Here is a 24830-nt window from a genome sequence, read left to right as displayed (position 1 = left end):
AGGGCCTGAGCACACATTTTGGAGTCAGGAACTACAATGTCACAGAGTCTGAGCACACTGTTGTGTCACGGTGCATGGGAGTGCTGGGGTGTCGTTGGACTTAAATCTACTTTTGTTTTATGGGCTTGGATTACTGGAGAGCTACAGCAGTTGAGTGCACTGTAATGTCATAGAACCTTAGGCCTTGGGAGCGTTACATCAGTTATAGAAAGTGTTGTGTCATTGAACCTGGAGTACTGCAATGGCCAAAGCCTCTAGAACAGTGTTGTGTTACTGAGCCTGGGTGCACTGTAATGTCAGACGTCTTGAGGACACTGTGGTGTCACTGAACAACCTGGGTGTTCTGCAATGTGAAAGGTCTTTAGAATATTGTAGTGTCACTGAATCTTGAGTTACTGCAATATTAGAAGGCTTGAGGACACTGTGGTGTCACTGAACCTGGGTGCACTGCAATGTCAAAGGGCTCTAGAACACAGCCCGCCACAATGCTGGGAATAGGGGATCATAATTGCGGGTGCAGGAACGCCGCACCCCTGGTGGTGGGCGGACCCTCCATAGTAATGATGCCCTAGGTACGGAATTTTAATTTTGTGTTTGTCAAGCGCTTGGTTATCTCAGATAATGAAAACAAAAAAACGATCAAATACAGCAAGGCAAAAAAATGAAGGTAGGGAATGCAGAGAGAGAGAGAATCAAGATATTGCGGCGAGAGTGAGAAAGCACAATATTTTTTACTATTTTTTATTTTACAGAGTTTGATGTAGAGCGAACTTGACCCAAATTTATCGGGTATCAGAGCTTGTTACATGACGACATTCCTTTTCCTTAGGCACAGGGAGATTAAGTGATTTGCCCAGAATCACAGGAGGTTCAGCGTCGTTGCCGAGACGCGGACCCGGTTCCCCAGATTCGAGCTCGACGCCCTAGCGTTAGGCCAACTCCTCTCCCCTATCCTTCACTATAGGTGCAGTGGCTGTCGAGTGAGTGAAGTGAGTGTGCATTAGGGGATTAGGTGAAAGAGAGGAGCGCATAAGGAGTGATTGAAGCTTTAAGGAAAACAGTTTTCACTGAGAGATTGACAAGCGAGGGAGTATGGAGTGCAGATAGAGAGATTCGAAAGTGAGTGAGTAAAAAATATGAGTGGACAGATTGTGAAGTGAGTGAGTAAAGAGATTATAAACGGAGAAAAAGGAGTGACGGTGAAGAGTTTAAAGTGAACGAGTAAGAAGCGCGGTGGTAGATATGTGAAATGAATGAAGTACTGTGGATGAAGAGACCATGAAAGGCAGGTAACGTGCGTAGGAGTGACATTGCCAAGCAAGTGAGTAAAGAGTGAAGGTGGAGAAATCTTGAAGTGAGAAATGACTGTAGATGAAGATAGGGAAGTGATTGTGAAAGGGCGGCAAATTATTATGAAGATTATGAAGCAAGTAAGTAAGGAGTGTGGGTGGATAGGATGGATAGACTGTGAGACAAGTGCAAAAGGAGAGAAGATAAAGAGATTGACGTGACTGAAAAAGAACTGGGTGAAGAGATTATCAAGCAATTGAATGAGGAGAGTGGATAGAGAGTTTGAAGAGTGAGTGAGGAAGGAATGCAGATTTAGATAAAGTGAAGCAAACATGAAGGGTGCACAGATTTGGGATGGCAAACTAAATGAGAAAGAAGTGCAAATTAAAAGATTGACGCAAATGGGAAGGACGGCGAAAGAGAAGATTGTGTAGTGAGTGCGAATGCAAGAGAGTGAGGAATGGGTGAGAATAAAACAGGAGCAACATCAACGGGAGACTTCGTAGAATCAGCATGAGGGACCATAGATAAGCAAAGAATGGATAGGACACAGAGGATAAGGAGTTAAAATAGTGAGTGCATGCAGAGAATCAATCCAAGAGCAAAGAGAGTGAGTGTGGTTTGTCAAGCGAGTCGGAGAAAAGGAAGAGCCAGTGAATGAGCGACTTGAACGTGCTCGCTTGGCACCTGCACGCTGAAGCATGCAGACCTCCATCTTTCGCACAAGCCTGTGCAGTACCAGCTTGATTTGCATACACCATGTTTCAAATGTCCTTGAAAATGTATAAACAGAGTGCAAACCCGGCTCCAAATGAAGAACGTCCTTAACTTCTCCAGCTCCTTTCCTCCTGGGGACACGTCCTATGGGTCTTCTTCTGACCTTCCTACTCTTGTAGGAGTCCTGCCCGCTTTGAAGGACTCGCGAGGCTTCGCGGAACATTCAGTGTATAACGCACGACCATTAACGATTCATTAACCCTCGTTTAAGTTAGTGATAGACAATTTAAATTCACGCTGTTTCTTGAGCCACACTGCTTCTCTTCTCTTTTTTAGCATGCTATGGCAGAGTACAAGTTGTACTTTGAAGAGCAGAGAGGACAGTGGAATGTAGATGTCTGGTTTCAAGGTAGAGAAAGCATTCAACCTTCCTCTGTCGCGGGTGTTTTAAGTTTCTGAATGGTCTTCGATCCAGCTTTTGTGTTGAAGTATTTTGTGTTGTGCTGCTGTGTCGCTTGAGCCCATTGGTAGCTCTGGGTGTTACTGAGATTGATACACAGCCCAGATGCAGTAGAAAGGGTCTGCTTAAGGTTTCCAATAGGACAGAAGCATTTCTTGGCGTGTGAAAATTGGTCAAGGCCCAAGTGGGTCTTTGCCCTCTAAGAGAGGTTGTGGTGATTGCAGAGGTGCTTGCTTTGAGGAACCTGGATCTTTTTTCCCAGATGTGGCTCTCAGCAGTGAGTGTCCTGGGTCCCAATTGCTCAGGGGACTAAGAGCAGAGTACCGATGGCTCATGCGGGGTAAAGAATACATTTGGTCCCAGGATGGTTCCATATCCTTGGCTGGAGTTGTTTACTTTTGGCGGGTTGGGGTGACCGTGGGCATGTTTTCCCCTTGATCAGAACTTTGGGTGAGCTACATTGAAAAACGTGGAGAGGCCCACTTGAGCCTTCATCGTTGGACCCCCATCGGTGGCCACATGTCCAGCGTCTTGAACATGGCATCTCACCCTTATCACAAAGGGTGCGGAGGGAGAATTACTTCAAAGAGAATATTTGTTTTCAAAAGGAAAAGGCGAATGGAAGGATGGTTTCGAAATTCATAAGCCTGTGTCTGTCCCTACTCTGTAATGTACAGATTCTTTACATGTATGGTTAGGGAGCACAGGCATGTGGCTACTGTCCATGCACATGTTTAGGTTCCCTTCCGTAACGTGTGTGTACATCTGTCAGTTTGTAAATGAGGGATGCAGTTAGAACACTTTGCATTGCCTACGTGGAAAGCACGCACCAGGACATTTACAGATGTGTTACCTGGGGATCCAAAACACCAGGTGGATCCCTTAGCAATGATCTGCAGCTGTTCAACTTGATCTTTCTTTCTCACGGCGTGAAGATACCTCTCCGTTGCTGAATACATGAACTTGCAACGTGCTACCATTAACTCTAGGTATTCACAAAGTTAGGGAACTTCATGTGTGTACTTTGTGGCACTTCCATTCAAAGTTGTACGACCTTCGTGAACTTCTGAAATTTGTCTACGATTTTGTTTCATAAACAAGTGAAATATTCTAAAAGAGTCACATGGCAAAACCCCAGACGTAATGTATTTTTTCAGGAAACTCCTACCATTAGAAAAATGTTTGCGAGCAAATTTTACCTCCAAGACGTGTTTGTTGGAACATTTTTCCCGCCAACCATGTTGTGCTAAGTCTACAAAGTTAAGGAAGTTGTGAACGTTGTGCACCTTTGCCCACAGAATTGAAATTTTGCAAAGCCGTACATACAAATAGGAGATTGTTGATAAACGTGACACTGAACCATCCACCAGGTGGGATAGAAGCACCACATGTAAAGGCGAAGGTCAAGCTCATGTAGATAACATTACATGCAGCAGAAGTTAAGACATTCGCTCTCAATGTCTGCTCAAGAATGCAGTCCTTCCATGTTTGACTCACCAGACTGAGACTCTAACATTCATCTCTACATTTGCGCCCTGCACAAAAAATGCACGCTTAGTAAACATGGCCTCCACAAATCACCTTGGATCAGGTTGTGCTGCAACAAGAGGCAGAGAATTAAAGCATTCATGATTTTTCTAAAGTAGACAAAGGCGCTTTTAAATTATTGCCGGAAGGTTCTTGCTATGTGATTACAGCACACATAAATACATATAAAGAACTTCTATTCTTTGATCATCTAAATATATTCAGAAAATAAACGCCTTGTTGTTGGCGTTACCAGTATGTAACCCTGACTTAGACAATACCCATTTTAATTTTCTCATATGTCATTTTTTTCCTAATTGTTTTCCTTTAGGAAAATGTGTGGTGCACCACACACAAAGCAACGAAAAATATTCTCCTCAGAGACACACACACACACACACACACACCCACACACACACACACACATATATATATATATATACATATATATATATATATATATATATATATATATATATATATATATATATATATATATATATATATATATATATATATATATATATATATAGTGTTGGGTGGTAATCTAGGCTAAATTACAGGTGATCACTGATTGCCAATTTAATTAACCAGGCATCCTGGTATGCTTTAACAAGTTACCAAATATAGTTGGTAGTCGAATCCTTAGAATATTTACATATATATTTACATTATTAACGGTAGAGCTTTTCTTATTGTGTAATTATCTTGGTACATTAGTTTATTCCAGTCTTGTTACCTATGCAGCTCTAAAAGAGAGCATCTATTGTTTAATATTCATTTGTCCAAAGTTCAGCTTTAATCTGTCAAACATCTAAATTTCGCTAAGAATGCTGGGCCCTTTAAAGAATTCCTTGAAAACTAGCTTCATTGACACAACTTTCAGCTTTTTTTTCCTTGCCCTGGGCGCAGTTTAAGTGACACTGGCTGCAATTGGAGGCCAGTCGAGTGTAACAGCTGGATCCTGATTAAATTTGATGCTGCGGTCCAGCTTGGTAAAGCATCCTCTAGTTCTTCGTGAGCGAAGAACTAACCTTTCTCTGGATCGTCCGCAGCTGAGCCCGAAGCCAGGCCAATTTTCCGACTGCTGTCATGGTGACAAGGATGATCATACAGCGTTCAAAATCAGACGTTGACGTTAGAATGTCAAAGTTGCTTAGTTGACTGATTTTAATGAACGGCTCAGTCGATGGCCAAGAGTGCGGTGGACTCTGCTGTAGACAATGTAGACAATGAGCGATGACGTCTTTGGGCCTGGTTGAGAGATGGTCGCTGTATTTTGACCTGTGCGTAAAACCCTGTTTATTCATTGGTTGGAATTACGAGCTGGCAGGTATCTATGCATGATGAATTAAATACCTCACAATCATTACATTTTGGCAGGTCAAACCTGCTGAAATTTAACAGGGGAAAAGCATACAGTATTTACCATATCATGAGGATTTTGGTACATAAAAACACCAAAATCGACACTATTCCCAACATACTCGTAAAAGGTGCGATTCATCGTACAAATACCGTAGCTGCTGCTATTGTTATTTATTAAGTGAGATAAATAGAAACCTATACTCATAATCCGGGACTTAGTAGCATACACAAAAGGCTCACTCATAAGAAGAAATTCAGTAAGAACAAAAAATGCTGAAGGCGGTGATATGAGTATTTTGTAACAAGTCATTTAGATAGTAAGCAGCCCCTCCTGGCACCCCTGGCCACTAGTAAATGATAATTGTCTGAAATCCCGCCATAGAGAGTGAATTGACCGGTACCTGGCTCGGCTCCTAAATGTCACAGTACAGTAAATAAAATTTCTAACGCAGATACAGGATTATTTTAAACATAGATTGTCCAGGGTTCCCATGGAAACGAATACGTGTGTTTCATCCGGATGGCTAGGCGAGGTGTAGAGTCTCTCAAGCCATTGGGGTCTACTGTTCAATAACAAAGGTGCTGTGATCGCTTGGGTGAGTGCAAGACAATGTGCCCAGGGGTGGCATCGTCAGCAAGAGGAGGGGTCCCTATTGCCACTACAAACACTGAGGATCACCCCTCTTTCAAGTATTGATAGAAGGGGCAAATGCTACGTCTAGGTTTCCAAAAATGCTTAATTTGACCCTGGTAATGTTTATTCTAGGACACATCAGCACTTAATATTGGGCTGTCACCAGTACAGGGCTACATGTTATCCCCACAATCTGTGAACTCAAACCAATTGGAAAATGACTCCGCACTCAATTTTGTTCGCTGTTGTAGATGGTTGAAATGAGGTTTTTGGGATGTGGTTGGTGCTAGATGTGAATCCCCTTCTGAGCCACGGGGTTAGATATAGATACCGACGCGTGTTTCTTGAGCCTCAAGATTCACATTCACATAAGCACTCGTGTGTGTCTTTCATACAAATGGTAGGTAAATAGTTTTCTCAATTACGGTTTGTAAAAAGTGTCAAATGCTTCTTAGTTTGTTGATTTCATTTAATTCTCATGAAATTGTTGTTTCTCATAACATTTCAATTACTCCGGTTTATCACGATAATACATCAACTTTTCATGCTGCCCGATGCATTTCGAGCTACACAGCTCTTCCTCAGGGGAGTTTTTGTCTGAAAAAAATACGTCATTTCACTTATAGTGTACCAAGTATAATCAAAGAAAATCTCATTGTAATGGCATTATCACATTTGTCACGTTCCCTTAATTCACAATACATGCGGTACCTGGTATAACAGTGTGTCACCTTATAACCCTTCATTTTCGTGATTTTGTGCAGTTTGTGACATGATGTGTTACAATACGCGATTGTCTGTAACACTGACCTGAACCCTTGTAACTCTGCTGTGTTCGTGGAGCTGTAACGAAAACGGGGCTGTTTGTAAAAAATGACCTATATGATTATCAGCAACATTTCTCACCACCTGGGATAAACTATCTGTTTCTTACCGTGTGTGTTCTTCATGCAGTTTCACTGGTCTCGCTGCTGGCGTGCGACTCTCTATCCCTGTGAATAGTGAATCTTGAGGCTCAAGAAACACGCATCGGTATCCCCACAATCTGAACAGGTAGCCATTGTGGCCCTCAAATGACAGTTTCCATGTGGTAGCTCCTTGCCATTACCATTGCACAAATCCAGAGTAGTTTATATGCATCGTTGCATATAAATTACTCTAGATTTGTGCAATGGTGCTCATCTCATTCGGGAGCCCGGACCTACTATGCCCACTTTTAACCCCATATGTTCCACAGCGTAGTCTGCGTTCACTAGGACAACATCAGGTGATTGTACCTCGGACTAAATTATGCCGCATTGATGGCCGCTCCTTCCGGGTTTTGGCAGCCAAGCTTTGGAACTCCTTGCCGGTCTGCATCCGCGGAATGGAGAATTTGCTTGCTTTCCGGAAAGCCATTAACACCTTTCTGTTGCCTCCAGCATAGGGATTTGCGACCATGGTCGGCTAGCCTTTAGTTGTTTCAGTATCTTTGGATCTAGCAGCGCCGGGACGCCTCTTTGCTGGGGCAGCTGTTGCGTTTACAAAACAATTAACATAACATAGCATAACATTACATTAGTCTGTTTGGCCTATTGAATCGATTACGTCTTGGCCATTCTTGTTTGTTCATACCTGAGCACTTGTTTCTAATTTCCCTTTATGTTGTTTTTTGTGACATTATTCCACTTACCTTGTGTTATATTCTTGTTCTCCATTATGAATATTAAATTGCTTATTTTTCTATAAGATTTGAAGGACACAGTAGTTATTCTATATCTGTGTCAATTTGGTTTCATGTGTAATTGTTGATAGGGGCCTCTGTCTTATAATTACCCACACCCAATGACCCTCTTTGACCCTTTGGGTTCCCATGTCTCTTTAAAACATAATACATTTTACAGAAGAGATACAGGGGCAGATGTATCAAGATACCATTTTGCACTTCTCAAATAGCGATTGTTAAGGAATCGCTATTTGAGAAGTGCAAAATGGTATGTATGTAGAATTTCGCTATTTATTAGCGAATCCTTAGAATTCCTTAATTGCGATTAGCAAATTGCTAATCGCAATTAAGGAATAATTTCCCATTCATTTCTATGGGCCAGGAGGCCCATAGGAATGAATGTAAAATTATACTCAATTTGCGATTAGCAATTAGCTAATCGCAAATTGAGAATAATTTCAAGGGTGCAAGGGTGTCTTAAGGACACCCTGCTGCACCCCTGAATTTGATATGTGTACGCATATGGCGCACATACATGCCCTGAGGGCATGTATGAGCGTCATATGGCACCTTTATAATTTAAAAAAAGTGCTTTTTGAAAAGAATTCGCAAGTTACCACCAACTACAAGTTGATGGTAATTTGCGAATTCTTAGTCAAAAATCGCAACACTGAAATGCTTGATACATTTCAAATCTAAAATCGCAATTTGCTATTTCTTAAAAGCCTCGCAATATTAAGGAATCGCTAAATTAGCGATTCCTTAAAATTGCGAGGCTTTTTGCATGATACATTCCAAATCCCGTTTTTTTGTCGCAAATGCTGCTATTTTCCGTATCGCAGCGTTTGCGACAAAAAAAACGGATGATACATCTGCCCCACAATCCTTCAAAAAGGAGCAGTGGGCACATTTTACAGCATTACGGCCACTTCTCAGAGGCACTGACACTACACTTCCACAGGTGATATTGTGACACTGTTCAACCACACAAGCACACCTCCTGTGGAGCATTACCTGCAGGCCTCAGCAGCATGGCAGTACCTGCAGTACATCAATAAAATGACTTTATTACTCAAAACAAGCCTAGAAGGGTTTGTGAGAGAAGGAGACGTGTGCACATCTTATTTCCCTGGCCACGCCCTGCACAGCACCACAGCTCAACTCGGCAGCATCATAGGCTGGTGTCATGATCAGTTACTTTCAGAAAGTAAACTCCTGTTGTTCTGTTTTTCCAAAAGCAATACTTTTGAAGCCAGCTGTATAAAGAGCCTTAAGAAACCTTGGCACCCATCGCGTGAAGCATCCTCAGCCAATAGGCATGCCTGATCTGCTGAGTGGGGCCCTGGCATTGCAGCCCACTCACTTGTTGATTTGTGGTTTTGTATCAATCTACCTGAGTGTTCGCACCAGAGATACAAAGAGGAGAAGAGGAAACGAATGCAAACAGTTGTCAGAGCCCAGTATCCAAGGCAACTGAAGACAGGTTATTGCTGGGAGAAAAGCCTTGTGAGAAAATGTATTTTGAGACTGAAAACAGACCCAAGTGGCGAACGGCAGCCGTCCATTGGCAGGCGGCATGTTGGCCGCCCAGGGAGGGGCGAGGTCCTGCAGCATCACTTCAGGATCCATCACTCTGCTCAGATTGGACCATCTTAAAGGGCAGCGGCCATCTTGAATTCAAAGATTTCACCAACATGTGCCCAATGAATGCAACTTGCAGTTGAGTGCAACAAACTACAAGTCTAACTTGGCGACGCTGCCAGGACATGTGTGCTCGGTACACGTGAGATCTTCACCAAATCAAAAGAGTGGGTGCCTTCAGCAGTTGCAACTGTGCAATGTGTTTATAACAAGAAAGAACTAAGCAGATCCAAGGGCCCCATAGCTGGGAGGTGTGCACTTGCATGTTTTGGCTTCATGGCGCATTGCGTCGATCTTCTACTCAGATGAAAGCCCACCTGGTCTCTTGGGTGGGGGGCACCTCTGCCTGGGTGCAGTTTTGCACACTGCGCACCGCACACCTCCAGCCAAGGTGGGACCCTGCCCTTTCCAGCAGGGGTTCTGTGCCCTGGAAATGCCTATAGAGACAAGCACCAGGGCAGACAAAGGTGAGTGTGTGCTGTTGACTTGTACTTTGGACTCTGGGAAGGGAATTTCTCCCTGAACCACGGGACAGATATGTTGACATGGCACTGTTCCATGTTAGGGGCGAAAAGGACGCAGCGGGGAGAGCATTACAGTTAGAAAAGGGTGCAAGCGAGATGTTCTACCTTTCCCTGATGGGCCACTCATGACATTTTCAGTTTCTCGTCTTGTGTTGTCGGTCTTGACAGACAGGAGAAGACCTCGGACAAGGAACTCGGGGGACTGAATGTGAAGCCAGCATGGGTTCTGTGGGCACATCAACTTTTCATCAGCAAGACAGGTACAGTTTACGGCTTTAGATCACTTTTTTCTGCACAATGCCTGATCTTACTTATATTGTATGTGTGTATATATATGTGTTGGTATTTTACATAGCGCCGCCATAGCTGGTGAGCAGGGAGCGCTGTACATTAAGAGGGAGGTTGGGAAAAAATATAGGGTAATGTACTTCAAGTAATTACACAATGACATTATTTTCAGTATATTTATTTCAACATGTTTTATTAAATTTTTTTATTTTTTATACAAGAACACATTAGCAATTCTGTTGCAGGGTTTGCATCGATTCGTGCACTCGCTTTTAGCCTATATAATTATATATAATCCCTACCTGTCTTAATAGTAGATTTATAAGTGCATTTCACATATTTATATTTTTCGGCAAAGGGAAATTGCCCAGAATCACACATTTTGCAGTCAAGTGCCAAAGCTGAGATTCCATATCAGGTCTTCAGATTGAAGTATCTTTCGGAACATACGTTTTACTTGGTGTGTATCGACCACCAAAGATGAGTGCTTTGATAATGAGATAGTAATACCGTTTTACAGGCTGCTAAGTGCTAAGCTTGCTGAAAACCGCGAATTTCCCGCTTCAAAAATGTTGTGCAGTGGGTTTACAGGGCTGTGGGTTCCTGCTTTTGTCTCGACAGGTGAAAGGGAACTTTGTCTTGAATTCCTGCTTTTAGCATATAGACAATTATATCCAACTCTGTTGTTAGCCTTCACTCTGCTGCACAACTCTTGCTAAAGCAAGGTTAAACAAACATTGGCAATCCCAATCGATCTTACTTACTAATGGTCAGCAAACGATCCAATCCGCTTTTACGAATGCTTTCGGCTATTTTAAAAGCCACAACAACTATGTAAACATGAACATTGGCAGGGTAAAATGTCATGTGTCTGTAGATTTTGTACCAGGATTCAAATAACTGGGCTGGTGAATCTGAGACAGCCGTTTTTGTTTTTATGTAAATATTTACTCCATACCATATGCTCATGGTAGCTTCCCTTGTCTTGCCGCTGTCCTCCACATGTATCTTGTAGCATGACAACGCAAGTACTGGTGAAGTCTTGGAGTAGGACCTGCCTCTAGATTGCCTGTGTGGTGCGCATCAGATAGGCCTTCACAGATCTTTGAGGGGTCAGAGCAGACGGTATCTAGAAAACGATAGTGTCACTTTTCACTGCCATGACTATTTATTCTACCCACTGATCATCTTATTTTCGGGCACACTTAGATCCCTTGAATTGAGATAGAAAGTCGTGGTCAATTCATCAAAGCCCCATCCTGCACGCCATCTTGGCTTGGAACGGCCCATTGATTGCTGAAGATCCTGCATCTAGTAGATATAGAAAACAGACTAGCGCAGTGAACCTTTGCTTTGATGTCCATTTGAGGCACATAAATTTAGGACCATTTGGAGCGAGAAAACAAGCATAGATGTGGTGCAATAGCGACAGTAAAATACTAGCTGACGATTGAACGTCCAATAAAGTTTGAAAGTACTTTACATGCTTATTCAATTCGAATGTATTCTGTTTCTGGCAAGAAATATCCCTTTGTTTTTTTTATTTCTTTTATAGATTTTTCAGAAAAACATTTGCACTCTCTTTTGGAAGCACCTTATTTCAAGATGGCAGCTTCATGAAGACGTGTTGTTTTAGGCCTTTTCCTCTGTTTATGATAGACTCTCATATCTAAAGTAGTTCTATGACATTAAATGCGGGAGGCAGCACCCAACCAACTAACTGCTATTTTTTGCCAAATTTCGATTTTCTAGGCTCTTCTCACCAAATAGGTTTGCTGAAATCAGTGTCACCAAACTTGAGGGGCCCTCCTGCAAAGTACGTGGAGGGGCCCACACCAGACTCACTCAGGAGCTCTCAGGCCAGGGTACTGTGCTGAGTATGTCCGTTGTAGCTTGCCCCCTCTGCACTGCAGGGGGAGGGGTCCCTTGATAGTCATCTGGCTGAAATAAACATCTATAATAAGCCAAATTGTAGGATTTTATCTTTATCAAACATTCTATGCTCAAACTCGCTACTGCAATATAAAATTGCAAACTTTATTTGATTACACAGAATATGTATTTGTATTGTTTCCTTAGAATTTGACATGCTGAAGTGAATTCACACATCATACACTTCTAGGGCAGTGGTCTTCAAACTTTTTAATGACGCGCCCCACCAGTGAAAAAAAAATCTGGCCCCCTCAGAATTTTTATTAAATTGGCAATGTGTACATACATCTGTCTAGAATTATTTAAAAATTACAGTCAAGTTCTGCTACTCTTCTAAAAATCCAATCAAATACATGATTGCCAAACATAGTATTCTGGTCAGGCAGGCCTTACTAATGTGCAAAAGTATCCACAGTGTGATTATTAGAAAGGGGGTTAGGGTGTTTGAAGACTATTTGAAGTCCCTTCCCTTTTGGCACCTTCTCCCAGCCAGGATATCCATTGCAAAAGTTGTTAGCGATGGCCCATTACATAGCAGCTTACTGCTGAGCCTTTTCTTCTTCTTAAAATAAAGCACTGTCATCAGCATAAAGCTTCTTTAGGCCAGAGCCTGGCGCCCCCGCTGGGATTACTTGAAGCCGCCTTAGGGTGCCCTCCAGTTTGAAGACCCCCTATTCTAGGGAGGACCTTCTGTCGACATGTAATGGTAAATGATGAATGTAAAACATAGATACATCTAGCTGCAAGTACAAAGTAGTCTTCCTATCACCGTGGCAGTTGCCGACTGCGTTGAAACGTTGCCGCTATGCTTCGTCTAACCCTCTATACATCGCATTCCCACAAAGATGCTCAGATGCATAGGGCGATAGTGGCAGTGCAAGAAACCACATAGTCCAGATCTTTAACTGACCGGGAAATGCTGCTCATGGAGGGAAACTGCGGACACTGTTTTCTCATTGATTGCTCAGTGTTATCATTGCAGGCTTGTTGCACCAGTCAGCACTTTCCCCGAAATGACAAGCATCCACTTACCCAGAGGCCTCTGGGGCCACTGCTAAATAATAAATGTGACCCAGCAGCGAGAGTCAATGGGATGAGCAAACATGTGGTAGCCCTTCACCGAAAAGACGGGCTCAACAGTGGTGTCGAGGGAAGCCCTCACCTCTTCCGTGTCCTACAAATGAGGCAAGGAGCGGCACGGCGTGATAGACCGCCCCACAGCTTAACATAAAGACCTTCATACAATGGGTGGAAATATCACTCACGGTTGTTCGTTCATGACAATAGAGCAGGTCGCCCACAGTCAAGGGCAAGCTTGTTGGCAGTTCAGTCATATTTAGTGCTGGTGGTGAAGAATATTTTGTTTTTCATGGGAAGGAAAAGCTCTATTGTGCTCATAAAACTAATCTCTTCATGTTTAGGTCTGGCTTGATAGCACAGCTGTGCGTGACCTATTGTTAACAATCATGGTTAAGAATTATTTAAAATAATAATATAGAGTGGGTTTTGGCTCTGTCCAGAGGAATATTTATCACTCCTTATGCTTTTGGCTGGATGAAGCTCATTCTGTTTCTTATGACGCACAAATAGTCATGACAACGCAAGGACCTAGGATGCCATGGGTATGGTTTGCCTCTAAATTGCCTGCTTGGTGTGTATCAGATGTCTGCATACTTTCCACTACGTGGTTCATAGAGTTACTGTACTGTGGGTTTAACCCCTTCACTGTGGCGGGAATTCCGCCGCAGTGCTAGGGGGTGGAGGGGGTCGCACGGCTCACCTGCGCTTGTGACGGAACCGATCCGTCACGCGCCTCGGTGAGCTGTGCTAGTGACGGAACGGTTCCGTCACGAACGTGCCCGCTCAATAGAACGCGCTGCGCAGGCGCGTCGAGCGGGCCATGACGGAACCGTTCCGTCACGAGCACAGCTCACCCGAGGCGCGTGACGGAACGGTTCCGTCACAAGCGCCGAACGGGTTAAGGATGGATTATCAAGTGGTCCAATAATTGGTGTTTTTTAGCTAGTAGATTAGCTTCTTTAAAGCTGCAGGTGTTTTTTTCTGGACCAAATATCTTCTCCTTTATGGGTGAGGGTACTCCTGTACAGTACTTCAGTGATCTTGAATGTGTTCTGAATTCATATTTCATGGTTGTATGGCTCCATTTTGAGCCCTGTGGACATGTGAGTGTACCCCACGGGGTCCACCTTTTGTTGCGTGATATATAAAGTGATGACATCAAAAAGGCAATCGTAAATAACATCACTGGTGACACTGAATATTACATCTACATCATCAGCGACAATAGGGAAAGTAAAAATGTTTGCTCTTATCCAAAATTATTTGCTGCCGATAGTACCCCTCACCTTTGGCTACGTTTATCCATTACGGAGACATCTTTATGTTGAAAGTGGCAAGTACGGCCATCTCCCTTATAAAATAATATTTAATAAATAGTGTCCTACTAGATGAGACAGTTAACTGCAGCACATATTCTCTATATATTATTTACAAGGACATATACTTATCTGGTACTTTACCTCTACAACTGAGCCTGAAGAAGTGATGTCATTAATGTAAATTGTGATGTGATCTGCGATCACCAGTGATGTATTTGATGACGTCACATGTGAAGTCATCTCTGAAAATGTGGCTGCAAGAAACACAAATGCATGCAGTCACCCATATCCCGCAAAATACCCATACAGCATCTCTTACACGTTCCAAACTGGCCTGATTTGCAAATGTATGTCACTTTTTTAGCTATCTGGTTTGCTAATGGGGGCCACTTTTATTCTGGTGCCCCGGCCTACTTTTTGTCAACTCCGCCCTTGCTACAGACCAGATGCCAACTTTTCCCTTTGTTGTCTGCACCAGTTCACTAGGGTTTCTGTTGCAGATACACAACATTTGTTTCTCCTCCTCTTACCCTGGGCTCTTTTACTAGCCATCCCACGAAGAATTCTTTTCTTGGTGTTCATGTCCATCCTATCTTTTGTTATGGCATAAGTTAGCAATACACTTCTCCTGACAAAGCACATTATCAACATTCATGCATGGGAACTTGCAGACTCTAGCTACTCTCTGTCATATGTCACAACTTGGCCTTTCTTTCCATGTTTTTAATGATGTAGACTGTGGTACATCCAGCCAGAGTGTCTGTCCTTCTGTCTGTCCATCTCCAGGATCACTATGTTGAGACTCCTCAAAACTATGCCCTTGAGCTACCACTGAGACAATGCCACCAACGCCGATTCGTTCTTGACACAATTCAAAGAACTTCTAAAAGATTACACCATTTTATATTTTGTTGACTCCCTCTGATAAGGTGTGATATACTGTCATGAACACAACTAAGGCCACACCGCTTTAAGTGAAGGCCCACACCAGGCTAAGTCATAAGATGCAAATAATGAGGTTGGTGACCTAGCACCACGGAGACCCTCCTTAGTCAACAGACAAATAATACAGCATATGAGTCTATGGCCACCCTCACAGCGCGCCTCCGCGATCCTGCGGTACAATCTGGAAGATAGATACGGAGATGGTCAATGCACAGTGTAATTCGTGCTTGCTTCCTTGCGGTACGAAACAGGAACCAGAGCGGCTAATAAATGCCCGCTAGTGTTAATTGCATTGGTGACCATGCTGTGCGGGGTGATAGGTGGAATAATCAGCGTACATACTAATGAGCCCCCAAAGTGGTCGAACCCCATAGTCATTGAGCGGATACTCCTTAGACCAGAAAAAGAAATGGCTGGTGGCATTGCTTCAAGAGGGTATACTTAATGACGAACTGGAGGCGTTCCTCTGTCGGCATTTACATACTTGTAAAATATTACGTACTATAGATAGGTATGGTAATTCACCCTCAGTAGAACATGTAAAATTATGCAATTAATTTACTCCACGGGGGGTTGCAGCAGAAAAGTATTAGTCTTGAATAAAATCGTTGCAGTTCCTCACTCCCTTCTGTGCAGAACCGTGGCGTGTCCCCCACGATGGTGGCGGTCAACGCCGCGTGCTATACATCCCAGCTGAGCGGCAAAAGCACAGTCACCCCGTCCCGTTTGTCCTGCAGCAGTCCTGTGATCAGCCTTGTCCTTGGCTTCCCTCTGCCTGTCCGGGCAGATGCCGGCAGAGTTAATGCGATTGCTGGGGACTGTCTCTATTACCATGTCCCTGGACAATATGGATATTTTCTAAAATGTTACAGTAAGGGCCTCATTAAAAAAGTGCTATCAATAGGAGTCCTGTCCTCCATTGCAAAACATACGGTGCCTTCTGGCCATTCTAAGATAATATGTGACACCCATCAGCAAACCCAATGGTTACGGCTGACTACACCATTCCCCGCGGCCCACATTGATAAGCCCAGCTATTTTAAATTTATTTTATTTTTTTTAAAGTTTTTTGTATTTTTGGTAGACCCCAAGCAAGATTCCAGCTGTCACAAATGTGTGCTATGCAAATAAACATCTATTCATAGTGGTTTTATGGGGAAAATGGAACAGGCGGTGCTTGCCTGTTGTGCTGTGCCTCTCAGTTACCGCAGGACATAGGCACAATCGTGGTATCCAGCATCCCACAAACACTTGTGGTTTTACCAAGGGAACCCATGTTGTACCTACTGCTGAACCCACTACTCCCTTTTTAGCCCTTCAGTGATGCTCCTCACCTGCTCCACATGAGAACAGATTCACTTTCTTCTTTTTGGAATGTTAGAAAGCTGTAAGTGTACCCTTATACCAGCTCCTCGGACTCCCACAAAGAAGAAAAAGGCACTGTGCAGCGGGTGGCTGACCTAAACATGTGTGCCCCCCTGAAAAGTACATAGAGGGCCCCCATGCTCCAGACCCAGTCAGGAGCTCTCAGGCCAGGTTACCGCCACTCGTGCACAGCGCCAGAGGGTTCCTCCTGGAGCTCGAGGGTCCCCCCTGCAGCACGGGAGCTGCGGGGGCTATTGTTTTGCCACTGTGTGCACGATGGCTTAAAGTTTACAAACAAAAGAGTGCTATGACCCGTCATAGTGCCTTTTTTCCCCATAGCTGGTGCATCATTGAGGGTGTAGATGCCCCTGCCCCGCCCTCCTGCCAGCAACAAAAATAAAACGTGACTGTGTCGACAGTGCTGGCTGCATAAAAGAGCTTTTATTTAAATCCCTCCCATGCTGCACAGCAGCCTTGTTGCTGAGCAAGATGGCTAAAAACATTAACAAAGTTAATTGGATGTGTAGGGAAGACCTATTGGCTTCGCCAATGCTTGTTTTTTTAGACGGATTTAGGAACCAAAAAAACAAGTTCTGGTCCCAGCATTGGCTTAATATCCAGTGTTTGGGGCAAATCACTTACTCTCCCCTTGTCTAATGAATAAATATAACCTTGTGTGGTGTATCTGGAGATCACGTAAAGTGCTCCAATGCCCTTGAGTCGAGTTCGAGCTAAAATTTTGTCGTGGTGAGGGACAGCTCCTCCGTAATGCAGGAAGAGCGTTGCCCCACAGCCCGTTTCAGCAGACAATAAGTAAAATTCTAATAACACAATGTTATTATCATTTTATTTATGCTGTCTGTGCCCTGTAATAAGTATTGGGTGGAGCCGGGCATATCATGGAGGAGTAGAGTACACTTATAAGTGCGCATGTGAGTTTAACCAGCTGTCCTAAGCCGACCAAACACACATGCCCACTTATGTTTCTCCAATAAGGCTGTGTTACACAGCAGGTTTGGAGAAAAGGCAAAGGCTCCAATGCACCTTCTGAGCAGCAAACAAGTCTGCTCAAACCAATCCTGACGCTGCTCCCATGTGAGAGCAGCATCTGGATTGGGTGTGAAGCCTGTGCCCTGAGGGTCCATCCCCTTCTGACCGACGAGAGAAGCAGCAAGGCAAGTGGGAGTGGAGCAGCAGGTAAGTATTTTTTTAATTTTTATTTATATTTTACTTTACCTCCCTCTCCCCAACCAACTGCCCTCTCCACCCGCTGTGCCCTACCACTTTATGTAGGCAGCCGCCGCCACTGGACAGTAAAGTCTTTAAAGCAAAGTACAGGGTATGGAGAAGGACATGGATGAGATGGCGAATGTGGGAGGCCATATCCTGTTCATTGATGGTCTCCAACTTTGGAACTCTTTGGCAAAGAGTGGGGAGAACAATCCTCACATCCAATTCTTTCTAAACATGCGCTCTTTTAATTCGCATGAAATAAGGTGCAGTTTGCAAGCAATGGAATGTACAGCGCCTACAGGCATCTGAGTAGGGTTCCCAGGAGATGTCATCCTTTTAGATAAGGGCTGCCCAATGGATCCCCCTAAATTCTGGAGTCATGTCAGATTTTCAGGAAAAACACTGGCTAAATAAATTATGCACTGTACAGAAATCTATTTCATTTAGCTATCTTGAAAATTCAGCATTGATCCAACCCTCCTGGACCTACATTGGACCCTGCTGCTGTAGATTCATAAATGGAAGGAAGGAAAAGGTTAGCACAGTGATAAAACTCTTCATAAAGCCTAATCCAGTGATGCTGGTATGTGAATGCAGCAAAGGTCACCCGGATTGCGCGATAATCCTACGCCCACCCGAAGCAGACACTCTCCAGCGATCTCAGCCTCTTATCGCTGCCTCAGAGTTGCTTTTCCTTTTTTGAATAAAGCGGCTTGTGATCCGCTCTTGCGGGGAGCGGTGCCCGATAGCGCTTTCAAGTGCTGAGCCTGTGTAGGAAGCGCTGCAGGGACTGGCTCTCGGGAGAAACAACATAACCAGAGGAGGCTGAAACTGTGCTTTCCTTCCTCCCCAGAAGCTATTGCGTTTCCTAACACTTTGTGTGCATTTACACAGGACTCTCTACCACCGCCTTTTGCTAGGTTTGCGCTATACAAATACCACATACATACATACATACAGGATTCATTGGAAGGGTAGTTCCCACTCTTCCCACCCCCCCCCCCCTGGGAAAAATACAGCTGACTAAATGGAACATTCCCAGGGGGGCACGGTGGATACTGGTAATTACCAGGGACTTGGAGACCTGGGGCAACAATGAGACCGTAAGTAGACCATCAAATTATGCATGGTTCAAATGTCTTCTCCTTGGTGAACATACAGGGAATTATACAAAGAGGCAGCGCTTTAAGTGCACTGAAAAAACTGGGGGGTCTCAAAAAGGGCGTGGCCAATATAATTAGGGGCGTGGCTTAAAACACATTCGCTTAGCATAGTGTGCCGCCCGACTTGTATTTAGTTGTTTCTGTCATTGCATCCAGATATATGATTCAACAAGTAACATCATACCTACAACAAGTCAGGACTATTGGCTTTGTTAGTGGTTGTGAGTTGCATAAGATAAATAAGCAGTAACTATGACTTGTATATAATATTGAAAAAGCTTCCACCTAAAGCCCTGGTGGCACCACGACAATGTTGTTGTTTCTGATTTTCAAAAGAGAAGGAAATCCAGAGAGAAAATGACTCTTTAAAGGATTTCCCTTCTCCCACAACGCTCACCTGACATGACGTCATGTTGTAATGTGGTGTGGCTCACTGGTTAGAGGCGGCAGACCCGAGAGCAGAGCACGGCCCGGGACCAGGGTTCGATTCCCGGCGCGGCAGGTTTCTGGACCAGGGTCAGCGGACTCGATAATTCTCTCGCCTCGGTGCCCACTCTGATCAGTGATCACACTTGGCAACTCTGGGCATTAGCTTGCCTCATCTTCACTAACGGCCCCACCAGACCGCCGGGGATGCCTGGTCTCACCCTGGAGATACCCATTAAGGGACCATCTCTCAGGGGAAGCCAGGAAGGGTTTCGCAGCGGTCGAAGCTCCTTGGGACCCTCCGGGTAAGTAGTGCGCTATATAAATGCCTATACATTTACATACATACACTAGTGAGAAGTGTGAGCAGCGCACATCCATGTGCTGCTGTCACTGTAGTCCTTACAAAAACGGACCCCTGTGCCAGGGCACAAAACAGAGCCCGATAGATACCCGTCTCGAGGCCCCTTTAAAAAATTGCTGGTGTTCAGCACCGGTGAGACCCCGCCCACTTAAAGCCCTGCACAGAGGCATTGTGGAGTACCTAAAGTAATACTCCTGAGCACTCTATTACACTATTAGATGCCTTTGTTCCCACAACTCTTTCCCTCTCAGAAACAATCTTCAGTTAAGAATAATATATTTCCTCTCTTCAAAAGCCACGTGTACTGCGCTGCAGTGGTTACCTTTGTTAGAAATGTTGGTCTCGTCTATGAAAAACATGATGTTGCTTCGTGATGGTTCCACAGCTCGTTTTGAGATATTTAAGTAGATATTGGCCACTGGAAGAGCAAAGCAGGACATCATAGGCCACGTGGGTTTCAGATCCCCTGGAAGGCTTTCCCCTCACCTGGCAGTGTGTGTTCTCCCATAGGTGCAAGGACTCTGTCATTTAAGGGGAGCGTTTTGAGTACCCCCCATCCTCCCTCCCTCTAGCTCCCTCTGCTGACTCCCGGGAAAATGCGTCACTGAGAGAGGAGTAAAATCACGTGTTGACTGTACCCTTGCCTTTGATCTTGTACAGCGCCCGCTGCCTTTGGCTAAGTTTGTGCTAGCTCAAATACCACACACATACAATGAGACAGCAACGTTTATAGAAAACAAATGAGAAAAATAAACAAGCACCGCCATAGACACACTCGGTTGGTTTTTTACTATACCTGTGTATCTGCTGTTCGGAGTACATGGGTGTCTCTGTGTTCTTGACACCTTGTATCTGTTGGTCTTGAGTACATAGGTGCTTGCATATTTTTGACACGTGCTTCTATAGATCTGTTGATGTGTGTACATGTGTGTGTGAGTTTCTAACACCTGTGTTTCTATATATCTGTCGGTTTGCGTACACGAGTGCTTGTGGATTTTTGACACCTGTGTTTCTATATATTTGTTGGTTTGCATACGTGAGGGCTTGTAGGTTGTTGATACCTGTGTTTCTATATATTTGTTGGTTTGCGTACACGAGTGCTTGTGGATTTTTGACACCTGTGTTTCTATATATTTGTTGGTTTGCAGACGTGAGTGCTTGTGTGTTTGGGACACCTGTGTTTCTATATTTCTGTGGTTTGCCTACATGAGGGCTTGTAGGTTGTTGATACCTGTGTTTCTATATATTTGTTGGTTTGCGTACACGAGTGCTTGTGAGTTTTGACACCTGTGTTTCTATAGATTTGTTGGTTTGCGTACACGAGTGCTTGTGAGTTTTGACACCTGTGTTTCTATGTATTTGCTGGTCTGTGTACACCAGTGCTTGTGAGTTTTGACACCTGTGTTTCTATGTATTTGCTGGTCTGCGTACACGAGTGCTTGTGAGTTTTGACACCTGTGTTTCTATGTATTTGCTGGTCTGCGTACACGAGTGCTTGTGAGTTTTTGACACCTGTGTTTCTATACATCTATTAGTTTGCATACATGGGTGCTTGTGAATTTTTGACACCTGTGGTTCCATATATATCTGTTGCTTTGAATGCATGAGTGCGTGTGAGTTTTTGACACCTGTGCTTCTATATATCTGTTGGTTTGCGTACATGAGTGCTTGTGAGTTTTTGTCACATGTGCTTCCATATATATCAGTCGCTTTGAATGCATGAGTGCGTGTGAGTTTTTGACACCTATGCTTCTATATATCTATTGGTTTGCGTACACAAGTGCTAGTGAGTTTTTTAAACCTGTGCTTCTATATATCTGTTGGTTTGCGTACATGAGTGCTTGTGAGTTTTTTGACATCTGTGTTTCTATACATCTATTGGTTTGCGTACACAAGTGCTTGTGAGTTTTTTAAACCTGTGCTTCTATATATCTGTTGGTTTGCGTACATGAGGGCTTGTGGGTTTTTGACACCTGGGTTTCTATATAATCGCTTTTTTGCGTACACGAGTGGTAGTGAGTTTTTGACACCTGTGTTTCTATAGATCTGTTGGTTTGCATACATGAGTGCTAGTGAGTTTTGACACCTGTGTTTCTATATATCTGTTGGTTTGCATACATGAGTGCTTGTGAGTTTTTGTCACCTGTGTTTCTGGAAAGGGGCGACCACTCGGTCCCCCCGCACGTATGGCAGAGTACCTCGATCCCCCCGGGAAGCCATCTTGGGCGGGAAGCGTGTCTCGGCTGGTATGCCCGAAGCGGCGTAGCCGGGGCGCGCTTTTTCCCGCCCTAGAGTGGGCTGGCCTAGACACTGACGCGGCTGGCCACGCCCTCGGGGCAGGCAGGGGCGGGTTTACGCCCGCCCTGAAGACGGATAAAAGGGGACGCAAGACCAGAAGGCATCCTCTTGTTCCTGTGCTCTGAAGCTGCACCTCCTCGCTGCACGTGAGCTCGAGACGGAACGAAGAGCCAATTTTGAGCGTTTTAATCTTTCTTTTGGTCTTACAGATACTCTGTCGGAGAAATGCCCAAGAAAGGCGGAAAGAGAATGACGACCGAACAGATGCTTCGGGTCCTCATGAAGGAGATGACCGAGCTGAAGAAGCGGGTGGCGGAGAGAGAGGGGGAAGGGGGGTCGGAACGTCCTTCGGCTGGAGCAGCCCCAGGAGGGAGAGCCAAGAGGCCAAGGAGGGGACCGGCTGGGGGAGACGTCCCGGTTCCCCGTACCCCGCTCGAAGCGCCAGCCCCAGTACCCGTGGAGGGGAATCCGATTCCCGTGGTGGTCACCCCGGTGTCCAATGAAGATATGCCGCCCGAGCTGGCAGCACAACTTACAGCGTGGTTGGGCGAAAGTAGCGAGGGCGCCACGGCTGTCGACGCGCAGGCGCTGATGAGGCAATTGCGCGAGAAACGGGATGCAGCCAAGGTGTCCGCGCCGGCTGCAGTAGGTGACAAGCCACAAGGGACGATTACGACCGCAGAGGCAGCGTCCGGTGCAGGTAAGCGGCCATTGCCGATTGCGAGGGATGAGTCAGCACCCTCTCGTAGAGAAAGGTTGGGTCAACATGTGCCTTTGGCAATTAAAGAGAAGATTTGGGCAGGGGAATATGTGAACATCTTCTCGTTGCTTGTTGATCATTATGAGGTGGAGCATGTTAAGGGCCAGAAAGACCTCATGCATCCGAGTGTTTGGCGCGCAAAAATGGCCGCCTTTAAAGTGAATGAGAATATTGGCAATTGGGGCAATGCATGGGGGATTTTTACGTCGATCTTGGCAGAACGTAGGCCCGAGTTGCTTCCCGAGTTGCCGACCTATCAGTCGCGAATTATGGGGTACTCGACATCACACCAGGGTAACCATTGGTTCTGCTACGATAATCTTTTTAGAAAGGCTAAAGAGCATAATAAAAGCTTAACCTGGGATTGTTACGATTCTTTGACATGGGATAAAATGAAGGAGACAGGTATGTTGAAAATGCCATTGGTAGGGAGTAATGTTGGCGAATCCTCCCGCCAATATGCGGGGACGCCCTTTCGATCAGGTACGGGTACCGACGATTACTCGAGACCTGCCAGCAATACAGGGAAAAGGGGGTTCTGCTGGAATTTCAACAGAGGTAAATGTACTAGGCCCCAGGGATCGTGTAAGTTTAAACACGAATGTAGTGGGTGCGGGTCGTCCCATCCTGAGTCCATGTGCAGAGCCAAAACGGGTGATAACGGCGGTAGAGGAGGCGCCAAACAGGTCTAACATAGTCCGAGGGGCGCCTTTACCTACCCCGATTGATACCTTGGCGATGATTCCCTGGCTCAGTGAATACCCGGATCGTACTTCTGCTGGGGTGCTGCGGAACGGGTTCTCGTATGGTTTCCGCATCCCAGTAGGGGACTTTCAGGGTGTGGAGAAGTGTAAAAATCAACTTTCGGTCCTGCAGCATACGACCGTGGTACAGGATAAGATCCGGAAAGAGGTTAGTCGAGGTCGGGTTGCCGGCCCGTTTAGTGTACCCCCGGTGCAGAATTTTGTTTGTTCTCCTTTAGGGGTGGTCCCCAAGAAGGACCCGGGTGAGTTCCGACTGATTCATAATTTATCAGCTCCACGTGGTCTTTCTGTAAACGATGCAATAGACCCAGAAGTGTGTTCGGTGCGGTACGCATCCTTCGATGAGGCCGTAGCCATTTTGAATCGCCTGGGGCCCGGGGCGCTGATGGCGAAGTCAGATATCGAGTCAGCGTTCCGATTGCTCCCGGTACACCCAGACGACCAGCGTCTCCTAGGTTTCATGTTTCAGGGCCATTATTACATGGATAGGTGTATGCCGATGGGGTGCTCTATATCTTGTGCCTATTTCGAGAAATTCAGTAGTTTTCTACAATGGGTCTTCACAAAGAGGACGGGTTTCCAACATGTAATGCATTACCTTGATGATTTTCTGTTCCTTGGGGCAGCCGGGGATCTCGAGTGTGGCCAGGCCTTGGCCGAATTTTGTGTGTTAATGAAGCAGTTTGGTGTGCCATTGGCACCAGGTAAGACGGTGGGTCCTGCGACTTGCCTCGAGTTTCTGGGGATCGAGTTAGACTCCAGTGAGGGTTGTTTTCGTTTACCAGCTGACAAAGTGGGGAGGTTCAGGGCAGCCCTGCAGATGTGTATAAATGGATCTAAGGTTACGCTGCATCAATTACAGCAGTTGGTGGGACAGTTGAATTTTGCCCTGAGGGTTATACCGATGGCCCGCCCCTTCTCCCGTTCTATTGCCCAAGCTATGGTCGGCCTAAAGGAGGGTCATCATCGCACGAGACTATCGGCTGAGGTCCGCCAGGACATGCGCATTTGGTTAGCATTTCTGGCG

The 24830-nt window shown here is 45.0% G+C and overlaps 1 protein-coding gene across 5 annotated transcripts in view; it reads left to right on the top strand.

Annotated features, from left to right (window-relative positions):
- DAB2IP (DAB2 interacting protein) overlaps window positions 1-24830 on the top strand; it is a 1377413-nt gene that overhangs the window by 817741 nt on the left and 534842 nt on the right. Inside the window, exon 1 of one of the 5 annotated variants that reach the window (XM_086920970.1) lies at window positions 9926-10126. The exons of 3 other annotated variants lie outside the window; for them this stretch is intronic. In XM_086920970.1, the coding sequence (XP_086777096.1) occupies window positions 10086-10126 (41 nt within the window). In that variant the 5' untranslated portion in view covers window positions 9926-10085. Of the gene's footprint in view, window positions 1-9925; window positions 10127-24830 lie in introns of those variants that run through there. One more of the 5 variants, XM_086920967.1, reaches the window with a different exon arrangement.

This window comes from Lissotriton vulgaris, chromosome 5, assembly GCF_964263255.1.
Source record: "Lissotriton vulgaris chromosome 5, aLisVul1.2, whole genome shotgun sequence".
NCBI classification, from domain to species: Eukaryota; Metazoa; Chordata; class Amphibia; order Caudata; family Salamandridae; genus Lissotriton; species Lissotriton vulgaris.
This window is presented reverse-complemented; position numbering and strand designations above follow the sequence as displayed.